The sequence below is a fragment of the Sinocyclocheilus rhinocerous genome, unplaced genomic scaffold, assembly GCF_001515625.1.
Source record: "Sinocyclocheilus rhinocerous isolate Xijiao unplaced genomic scaffold, SAMN03320098_v1.1 scaffold314, whole genome shotgun sequence".
Taxonomy (NCBI): Eukaryota; Metazoa; Chordata; class Actinopteri; order Cypriniformes; family Cyprinidae; genus Sinocyclocheilus; species Sinocyclocheilus rhinocerous.
Genome location: NW_015630021.1, coordinates 2,079,956 through 2,091,232, shown reverse-complemented (window position 1 = coordinate 2,091,232; position 11,277 = coordinate 2,079,956). Strand labels below are relative to the sequence as shown.

Genomic DNA, 11,277 nt, shown 5'->3' with positions numbered 1-11,277 from the left:
ATGTGTAAACATACCTGGCAATAAAGCTCATTCTGATTCTGATTCTGATTCTGATTACTATGCCGGGAGGTCGGGGTAGTCAACCGCTGAATCATTACTTGAACCGGTTCTTTAAAACGAACTGTTCGAAAGAACCGATTCGCATAAATGAGTTGGGGTGCGTCCGAAATCGCATACTGCTTAGTAGGTACTACCTTTGGAGTGGACTTTGAGATTTGTAACTTTCTAGATCTTTTTTATGCCCAAACATACACACTACACACTGACTAAAATTAAAAAAGTGAAAAGGCATAATAGGACCCCTTTAAAGAGCCCTCACTACTGCGCGAACATCAGCAGTGTTTCACGTAATTCTTACCGCTTTCATCGGCGTTTTAACGTTGATTGGATCAACAGCTCAGAGGAGGCTTCGGTCAGCTGCTCGCAGATCACGCCTTCGTCGACAGCTTGTAAATCATTTATCAAATACGATAAGTACAATCACCTATTTAGCTAGCAAATTTGACCTTAGAATAAAAAGTCATGTCTGTGAACACTATGCCAGAGGCTCATTTGGAGCAACGAAATAAAGTAATTTATTGTTATAAATAAATGCATAAAAATACACAGGACAAACAAAAGACATGAATATCGTATGCATGCTACGGAATTCGGGCGGAAGTAGTAGGTCATCCGGGTACTTCTCGCCTACTGTTTTTCGAATACTATGAATTCGGACATACTACTCGCCTCGCATACTGTTTTTCGCCTACTATATAGTATGGAAGTATGCGATTTCGGACGCAGCTTTGGACTTCTCTTCTCTAGCAGATGCGCATGCGCACACGCCGGCTTATTTGCCTTGGGTTTCAACGGCTCCACATCTGGAAATGTTGAGAGGAGAGAATCCCTCTCTTCATCTGCTGTCGAGCTTGAGACGTGGTGCCTGCGTCACTCCACAGGGAGGCGGGGCTACACGGAGGTGTTTCCCGGCTTTATATAGATACAGAGACCTTTCCATCGCAAAGCACTGCGTCACCAGAACCCCTGGAAACCAACATGCAAGTCCAGAATAGAAAATATAACGAGTTAGACAAACTGTATTAAAAGAATATTCTTACATTTTTGCGTTGTTATTGCATGCGCTTTTAAGTGTTTCGAAAGTGAGCTTTCAAATCAATTATACAGTTTTCTCGTGACTGGAATACACCTTTATTGCGGTAGAAGTAAACATTTTTTTATCACAGATATCTGGACTCGTTATATTGGGAAATAAAAGTCTCATCGGACACTGCCGTGCGTATTGGGAAAGTGCGTTGAACTTGGTGTGAGTTTACTCTACACTTCGCAAGCATGAAATCCGCTGAGGAAGGTAAGATTAAATGCATCCACTCATACCGAGTCATATTTCACCCTAATGTGTTTCTGTATTATTATTTTAATATTAGAATCATTGAACCTATTAATACTGATTCACGCATGCTTGCTTATGAATTTACCTTTCGTGATAATAAAATAAATCAAAATCTGCTATCGTGCACGCACTATTTGTTACTAGGGGAGACCTGGGAGTGTTGTAACACATTTGTTTTCAACTTCTCAAACTCCATGTGTATCATGTGTCTCAGACTTTGACATAACGTTCCCATATTTGTCTGCTATAAATTAAAGTAATTTAAAAAATCTGCGGCATGTTCCTAAACTGTGTAAATTAATGTCAGGTACAAAGACTGCTTTTGTAATCTATCCGACTAACGAGTGAGTTGTGACAGTAGGAGGGGGTGGTTAACACTTTATAGAAAACATGGGCATTTTAATTTCTCATTTATTTATTTTTAATAACTCACTGCCCCAATGCAATAATAAATTGTATTTGCTAAATAAAGCTAAATAATATATAGCTATATAAATTATAGCAAAATAAATTAATCAATTAAAATACACACACACACACACACACACACACATATATATATATATATATATATATATATATTAGTACAATCTTTGTGTGTCCATTATAGGACTTTGAAAAGTTGTGTTACAACCCTCCCCATGTTTGATAATGATTTCACCCCAGAAGCTAATTTCTGATTGGTTATTGGTGGTGTTATAGCTTGCCCTGTGCTACTGCTCTGTTGTGGTTGTTGCTTTTTTTTTGTTTGTTTTTTCTTTTTTGGTTTTTGGTCTAGTGGAAATAAAGTTATTTCTTATTTAATCAATGGGCTGAATGAGTTTTTCTCCGTTTAACAGACTGCAGAAGGGAGTGGTGGGCGTGATGAAGATGAATAAGCAGGGACGTTATTTAGATTGTGTGTTTTTGCATCCCTCTCTTTGCAGCAACTGTGCATTTAACAAGATAACTTAGATTATAGTTCATAATGGCAGCTGTACTAAAACAAATCAAGTTCTCATATTTTCTGCTGAGAAAAGTAACTTAAACCAGCCTTAAGGTGGTTTCCTGGTCTTTGCTGGTTTAAGATGGTCTCCCAGTCCATCATTTAGCTGGTCTACAAGCTGGTCTCCTAACTTGACCTGCTGAAATGTGCCCAAAACTCTTTTAAATCCAACCAGCAGACCAGCATAATCATGCTGAGATGCCAGCAAACCTGCTTAGGCTGATTTAAGGTGTTTTATTTCAGTGGGGTTGCTAATATACTTTTAGTAATCAGTAATTTAGTGCTTTTATTTATTTTTTTAAAGCTATCAGAATCACATAGTGTATACTTATGGCTTGCTTACAAAAATCTAATATGTAGTTGTTAACTTGATTCAAAACGATACATACATTAGGGATACATTAGCATGCTATCAGTATCCAGGGTGCTTTGTTGCGCTGTGGTCACATTTTCAAGTATCCGTGTTTTTAATCATCCTCTAAAGTAGCGAGAAATCGTTGCAAATTTTATTCCAAGCAGAGCCAGTAGTGACTGTGCGCCAGTTTGGGCTAACTTACATTACATATATTTCCTCCAGGTTGGACTGACTGACTACAGTGACTCACTCAACTAAACTGTGTTTTTCCCCCCCTTTCTGCAGTGATTACTCATTAAAATAATACATTTCTATGTCTTAATGGGATAGTAGCTGTATAGACAAAAACTTTGATAGGCCAGATGATGTATTATTAATGTTTTTTTTTTGTTGTTGTAATTTTCTAAAAGTTTTTGGATAAGCTACAAGTACTGTAAAATGCTAAAGTGGTCAATGATTCATCTCCAGGAACCATTATCTTTTGTATATATTTTTAAATTTTCTGCACAAGACATTTTGCGTTGTACCTGCTGTATATACATTGCATAAAAGCAAATGTTTGCCCCTGTTTTTCGACAGAGATTGCTTATGAGTATTGGTTTTCCGTCTGGTTTTGTCCTCAGGATGTTATTTTTAACGCTTTGTTATTTTTGGCCTGCTATTTGTGTATCACTCACCTTGCTTCCTCTGCAGAGGTTGTGGCTTTTAACCACAACGTCAACGTTTCCGACTGACAGTTATTACTTATAAAGAATAGAGTGTAATTTTTAACACCCTTTTTTATACCAAATGGCAGCTCTTTAAAAAAAAGTTTATTATGTGGATAATTGTAAAAACATCAGTCTTCTTACAATACTCTGTGTGCAGCTACATGCACACTCTTCAAGAAATATCTTTTGCACCTATGCTCTTTTATCTCAATAGCTTATTTTTAGTTGCAATATCTCATGAAAATGTGATTGCACCTTACAGATGCATATGGTTACAGCCAAAACAACAGCATCTCACTAGCTCTGAGCAACCCCTGCCCAACCTCCCAGTACCACAATCTTCAGACCAGCCCTTCCTTGTCGATATCCATCAGTCAGCCATCCTCATTCTCCCCTCAAGATGACATGAGATCAGTGGGTTATTTCCAAACATCCGGCACCAGGTCCAATGGAGCTCCCACATTGGAAAGTCCACGCATTGAGATAACAGCTTACGGGCAGTTTCCCGAGGACGAAGTGGAGGAGAACAGTGTTCCCGTGACCAAGCGAGTCAATTCCATAGTGACATTAACTTTGCCAAGCATTGACGGTTATCGTGACCCCACTTGCCTCAGCCCGGCGAGCAGCGTGTCTTCCCGTAGCTGCCATTCAGATGCATCTTCGTACGAATCAGGCTTCTCGTACAACTACGACAACTCGCCGCAGAACTCGCCCTGGCAGTCTCCCTGCGTCTCCCCGAAAGGTTCCTCATCTCTGCAGTCTTGCACACTTGGTGCTTCTCCACGCCATTCTCCCTCCGGTTCTCCCCGTACCAGTATAACCGACGACAGCTGGATGGGCACCCGAGGCTCACGACCGAATTCTCCTTGTGGCGGTAAACGGAAGTACAGCTTCAACGGCGGCCCGTCGCACAAGTACCATCCGTACTCGCCGAATCAATCCCCGGGGCTGTCGCCACACACTTCGCCCCGTCTCAGCGTGACGGAGGACACCTGGCTGCCCAACACCAATCAGTACACCAACTCCGCCATTGTTGCCGCCATTAATGCCCTCACCACAGATGGAATAGCAGATCATGGGGAGGGGGTCCCTTTGAAGTCCCGCAAGACCAGTCTGGAGCACAGCGCCTCGATGAACCTGAAAGTAGAACCAGGTGGAGAGGAGACAGGATCCCTGGAGCTTTGCCAGGAGGACTTCTCCTCAGCACGCCTGCCCTTCAAAAAAGAGACCTACTGCAGCGGCTTCTTGGATGTGCCCCAACACCCATACTGGTCCAAGCCCAAGCCTTACATCAGGTTGGTAGCACATAATTTTTTATTTATTTTTTATTCCAAATATTTCAGCCACTTATCTGTGCTAACCAAAGTTCTTTCTTTCTCTTTGCCTCATTACTCTCTCACTCTTATTTTCGAAGTCCATCGTTGCCTGCTCTTGATTGGCAGTTGCCTTCCAGTTCAGGGCCGTACAGCCTGCAGATTGAGGTTCAACCCAAGTCCCATCACCGTGCTCACTACGAGACTGAAGGCAGCAGAGGGGCCGTAAAAGCACTGGCGGGAGGGCATCCAGTGGTCCAGGTATAAGTTCAGAGTCTCTCAGAGGCAGTAGGGTTTCTCATAGAAATAGTTCACCCAAAAATGAAGTCTGTCATCATTTATTAACCGTTATGAAGTTCCAAACCTGTACAACTTTCTTTCTTCTGAGGAATAATGTTTCAACTGCTTTTTTCCATAATATGAAAACCAGTGGGGTCCAAAACAGCAGTGGACTGCAATGAATTTCACTGTATGGACAAATAAATATTGAGACATTTTTTCAAAATGCTTTTGAGTTCCACAGAAGAAAGTTATATCGTTTTGAATGACATGAGGGCAAGTAAATGATCACAGAATTTTCATTTTCGTGTGAACTGTCTCCTTAAGTCTTAAAGGGGTAATTTACCACTGGCAATGTGGGCTTTTAATAATGGTGTTTTTAATAATGACATTTTGTCAAAAAGTCCTGCAGACTTTAAAAAGGAATATTTGGGTGCAGGTACACATTATTCATTTATATGTATTATGACATTATAACTACAAAGCTGGTTGAAAATCAGTGTAAACAAGAATATAAAAAGCTGCAGTGTTAATTTTTAACTAGGATGATGCAGGAAATGATTAGTTAGATTGCAGTATAAGTCTTCTAGTAATATACATTATGGCACGAACGTTTGGGGTCATTAAATTTTTTTTTTCTTTGAAAGTAGTCTCTTATGCTTAACAAGGCTGCATTTATTTGATCAAAACACAGTATATTTTGAAATATTCTTACAATTTAAAATAACTGTTTTCTATTTTAATATATTTTAAAATGTAATTTATTCCTGCAGTGACAAAGCTGAATTTTCAGCATCATTACTCCAGTCTTCAGTGTCACATGATCCTTCAGAAATCATTATAATATGCTGATTTGGTGCTCAAGAAACATTTCTTATTGTCAGTGCTGAAAAAGTTGTGCTGCTTAATATTTTTATGTTTTTTTTCAGGATTCTATGATGAATACAAGTTCAAAAGAACAGCATTTAATTTGAAATAGAAGAAAATCTTACTGACCCTAAAATGTTGAACAGTAATGTATATATACACTTTAATACAATAGCTACCATTCATTTGGGAGATTTTCACAGAATGTCTTATTTTTAACCATTTTTAGTCAACATCCTGCAACATCCTCTCTATGATGTGCCATGGTGGTATATATTCACTCTCTCATTGTTTTTGTTTTTGTTGATGTAAGAAAACTTCCTTGTATTTGTTTTCTCTCAAGTCATAGTGACACACTGTGATTTAAACCCTTATATAATATATTGCTCATTATACTGCCATGTCAGTTCAGGAAGCGTGTCTGAAGTACTTCTGATATTTCACAAGACCACAGTGTCGTGGTGTCCATCCGTTCTGCTTAACAGACACGGGTGAGTCGCGAACCTCATTTGCTTTCATAGCTGAATCATGGGTATTCAGCGCACGAGTTGGTTGCAGATGCTCACTAATGGATAACAGAATTCCTAAAGACAGGAGTCGTGGTTTTATCTGAAAAAAAAAAAATCAGTGTGGTTGGACGTGACTCTTGAGGTATGCGAACCACAGTCTCCACGACTGCTTTATTTACTAAAATCGCTGTTAAAGGTTAACTCAACATTTCGGTGTACATCTGTGGCTGCTGGGTACTTGAATTCAAAATAATGAGGTGCTAATGATTGTGAATACGTGGCTCAGTGCGACTCCCATCTGAAAAAACAAGGTCCTCTCACCCTCGTGTTTTATTTTTTTTTAATACATTGCTGTTTCCGATCTAGTGCACAGGCTGCCTTTTGTTTAGCTGAAGGTCCTTGTACTGCACTGACATCATGTGCAACAGCATCGTGTGGAGGCGTCCAGTCTCCGCTGCACACAGTTCTGGCAGGCTAGTAAAAGGGGAGTGTTTCGGAAGAGTCCCAAACAAGCTTGTCCCATTCTGTAAACCATCAGATTAGAGAGCGCTTGTTCTTCTTTTAGTGGACGGCACCTCCCTTCATGCTCTGTCACCACTGATGTCCTCCGCAGAGGATCTCAGTCAATGTGCAAGTTATTTTGTGACCTTCAGCAGAGTTGTTAAAAGTACTTTGACAGTAATTTTTGGGTTGTATCAAAGTATTTCAAATAAAGTTCTACTTTTTCACAAACCAAATAGACTTGCCATTATAATTTGCACCCTGATCTTAATGCATCATCTGTATTTTCAGTATTTTAAGCACCTACTTCATGTATTCCCGTATACATGAGTGTGTAGCCTCTGAAGTAAGTCTGCCGCACCACAGCTATGTGCTTCCACGTCTGCGCTTAAGTCTCAAACTTCTCAAAGAACAGCTCTGTCAACAAAAATCACTGCCGTAACTGGAAAAAGTGACGAAAATCCCTAAATATAGGTTTGGTATGTACGAGCAGTGCTTCCACATTTATTATATTCAGACTGGTTTTATCTCATAGGCCTACTGTGACTGGGATGATCTTTATTACTTTTTTTTTGTTAAATACCGCTAGTAGAGTTTTTATTTGGTTGAGTCTATTTAGGACTTATTTTATCATTGTAATGGGTCCATTTGCTCACAAAATGCTCAGAAATTCGTTATATCCATCAGTATTATTTTTAATGATAAACTCCTTTTAGACAGACCTTACACATGATTGGCTGCATTTTTATTGCAATAATAAATAATCAATCATTATAATCATTATATATGTGTGTATATATATATTTATAGTATCAATTATAATTTATAATTCAAAGTCCTAATCAACCAACCAAAAAAAAAAAGTCCTAAAACAACCAAATAAATGTATTAAATCTTGTCTTTTGGGATTTATCACAATTTATTTAGTTGTTTCAACATGACTGTTTTATTTACTATGTAATATAATATAATATTTTATAATAATAAATTTTTGTGATAGTTAAATTAACAACTCATTTACAAATATGTAAAAATAAGCAAATCAAATATTTTTTCAAGTATTGCACTAAGAATTTAGTTGGTTCTAAATTTGATCTTCATTTCAGAAAAAACAAATTTGTGAACTTATATTTATGAATCATGATTTTATTGTTTTAATACAAGCATAAGCACTATTAGTGAATGAGCCCAAAGAGAAGAACAGTTGGTCTTGCTCAATATCACTTGAGAAGTAACCTTTTCCAGTAAGAATTTGTTCACTGATTCTGTCCAGTGACTCTTCAAAGAAGCCTGTGTTGTAGATCTACTTTTTTTCCTCAAGCTGTTTCCCTCATCTGCCACAGATGTGCCACGGAGGTTGAGAGCTTGAGTGGGTGAGAACTGACCCACAGCACTTGGAGGTGTGGACATACTGCTCTGAACTCCGTGCAATGGGCGGAAAGAGTCTTGGCATTCCTCTAGTGGGTGATAATGTAATGAAGTGAGGGGAGGGTTCTGAGAGTGCGATCTCTCGGGCCTCTGTCTTTCTGGCCTGTGCACTCCCTATTGCCTGAATAAACACAAATGCCAGGCTTAAACATATCTGCTTAGATAAATATACAGACTGGTCCAGGACCTTCACCACAGATTCTGACCACCCTCCTTGAAGATCTCCATACATCAGCTGTGTATTACGGAGATTTGACCAAATTTGCTTGAGTTTTGAAAATACATTTTCCCATACAAATTCTTACTTCATATTTACATCAATAATTTATGATTTACAATAACTTTTGTCTTTTTTATGGTTTTCCTTTTGTAATTTGTTCTAATTTGTTTGACCCAAAACATTTGAATAGTAGTGTATGTATATGACAAACAGGTTTTTGGTCCAGTAAAATTTCAGTGTGGGCGGGACTTCCTTCGACATGCTGAAGAAATAAAAACCGAGCAACTGACAAAATGTAGCTTCATTTTGTAGCTGTTTTGTTAAGCAACAGGACATTTTGTTGATTTTTGGTTTCTATTTATGCAGCGCCCACTTTGAAAGTCCAAAAATCCCATTTTACATTAAACAACATCTGAATGGCTGTGGTTTTGTCACTTTCTTGTTCATTGTGGATAGACAAGCCGCTCGAAACAGGTTATGCCAATAAATTCATATCTGTACCTTTCAGCTTCACGGCTACATGGAGAGTGAGCCTCTGACCCTACAGCTGTTTATTGGGACAGCAGACGACCGTCTTCTCCGGCCCCACGCCTTCTACCAGGTCCACCGTATAACCGGGAAGACCGTGTCCACACCAAGCCACGAGGTCATACAGTCCAACACCAAAGTTCTTGAGATTCCTCTATTGCCTGAGAGCAACATGAGGGCCATGTGAGTATGCGTGTACACTCCAGAAAGACACTAAGAAACAGGAAAAACACCGAGAAACTTACAAGCCCGGTGGGGGGAAATGTTTGTACCTCATAATTATGTATATCTACATGCATCCTGTGCATATTTCCTTCAATAAACAACATAAACAAACCCCTACGTTTTACCGCCGATCCTCCTGTTGTGAAGGCAGTTGCTGAGCAGAAGTGTGTTTTTTGTGTGTGCAAGGAGTCCCAGCGCCGTGGGTTTCCCTTGTATGAGCTCCAGGGCTTGTGTTACAAGAGGCTTCTGGTCGCGTGGAGCCTGTAATGGTGCGATGGGGTCTGTTCTACAAGCCAGGCGGTAGCGGTCTTACCAGCTCAGCATTTTCTTGCCACTCTGTCATGGATGTAACACTTGACTTAGAAAAAGTCAAACGTAAAAAAAACAAAAAAAAAAACACACCCTCTGGATCCTGTTTCAGAGATTTCTGGGGAGCGTTCCCACTTTGTCACGTTTCTGTAGTAAAGCCAAAAACTGGGTATGTCTCTGTGTCAGTGCAGTTTAGCCTTTTTTTAAAAAACTCTTTAGTATTTCATTTCACGTTTTCTTTTGATTGAAGAGAAAATGCTGTTTTTTTTCTACTTTCTATATAGAGTTCGGTTTGGACGCATAGTCTTGAAAATGGGAGGCTGGAAGCTCAACACGGGCAGTTGTTCTGGAAAAGGAATGATGAATATAACCTCGCTCTATTATAGTAGCTGTATAATTAATAATTTGGTAGCCTTATATAATTCAGCTTATGATTCCAGATTTATTTATTATATAACTAATTAGATTTTATTTTTATAATTTTTGTCTTTTATATTATATATTTGCATATTTTATTTTATATTAGATCTAATTTAAATCTTTTAAATAATTGTCATTTTCATCTAAAATCTGGATGACACCTAGAGCACATTGTACTCATCCTCACCACATACACATGGAAACGTTCATATCTGACATTCCAGTCTCTGTACTGCATCAACATATCAATCATATTCAGTGATTGCTACTCAAGTTTTTCAGAGTTCCTGTTTTTTCCTAAAAGTAAGCTTTAAGAATCATTTTACTCACGTGCATCTTAAATAAAGGGCCCTAAATGTTTCTTCAGTGAGATGCAGAACTTTGACAGGCTTTACAAATACTTTTTTTTACTTTAGACAGGTATTTACTCACGTTGACTTGGAGGATTTGAACATTTAATGGAGAAAGTAAACTTTTCATGGATTTTTTTGACAACATCTCTGCCATGTCAGAAGCAGAAATTGGAAGAGACGAGAGAGAAAGGGAATTTATTTATGCAGCGCAGAACAAGGGCCAGGCGTAATTTTGGCAGAAATGGTACAAAACAATTCAGGCAATAAATTAAACGTTTACACTGTTCCGAGAAAATGTTTATTAAACAACTGTCTAACGATATTTGCCGCACATTTTTGTACTTCTGAAAGGATTTTTTGAGTCTATACCTCAAACACTTAAAGTTTTTTTCTGTGCCACAGAATCGACTGCGCTGGAATTCTCAAGCTGCGTAACTCAGACATCGAGCTCCGGAAGGGCGAGACAGACATCGGACGGAAGAACACACGTGTGAGGATGGTGTTCCGTGTCCACATCAACCAACCTAATGGCAGGATGGTGTCCTTACAGGTGGCATCTAACCCCATTGAGTGCTGTGAGTCATGCCACTAAATGTCACTAAATCCTTTTTTTTATTTGGCTGTTTTTATTCAATATGACTAACATGGCATTCAGATACTTTTTATCAGTCAATTCATTCCCTGGGAATCAAACACATGACCTTGCTAGCACTGTGCTCTACTGACAGGAATGCTGTAATTAGATGGGTTGAATCAATAAATCAAAGACAGATTTTTGCTCTAATAATTGCCAGGCCTGATCAATTGCTATGAGGTGAATGAGAAATATCACTAGAAAATGAGCACAGCTCATAAAATGTGAGTGATTTCTGGATTATAGCC

General features: G+C 38.8%; 1 protein-coding gene across 1 annotated transcript in view; it reads left to right on the top strand.

Moving 5' to 3' along the window:
* Window positions 1-1,151: 1,151 nt before the first annotated feature.
* The window catches only part of LOC107739553 (nuclear factor of activated T-cells, cytoplasmic 1-like), a 39,802-nt gene continuing 29,676 nt past the window's right edge, over window positions 1,152-11,277 (top strand). The window contains exons 1-5 of the mRNA XM_016551705.1: window positions 1,152-1,351; window positions 3,706-4,738; window positions 4,858-5,017; window positions 9,069-9,271; window positions 10,798-10,970. Coding sequence (XP_016407191.1) covers window positions 1,333-1,351; window positions 3,706-4,738; window positions 4,858-5,017; window positions 9,069-9,271; window positions 10,798-10,970 — 1,588 coding nt within the window. The 5' untranslated portion in view covers window positions 1,152-1,332. The remainder of the gene's footprint in view (window positions 1,352-3,705; window positions 4,739-4,857; window positions 5,018-9,068; window positions 9,272-10,797; window positions 10,971-11,277) is intronic.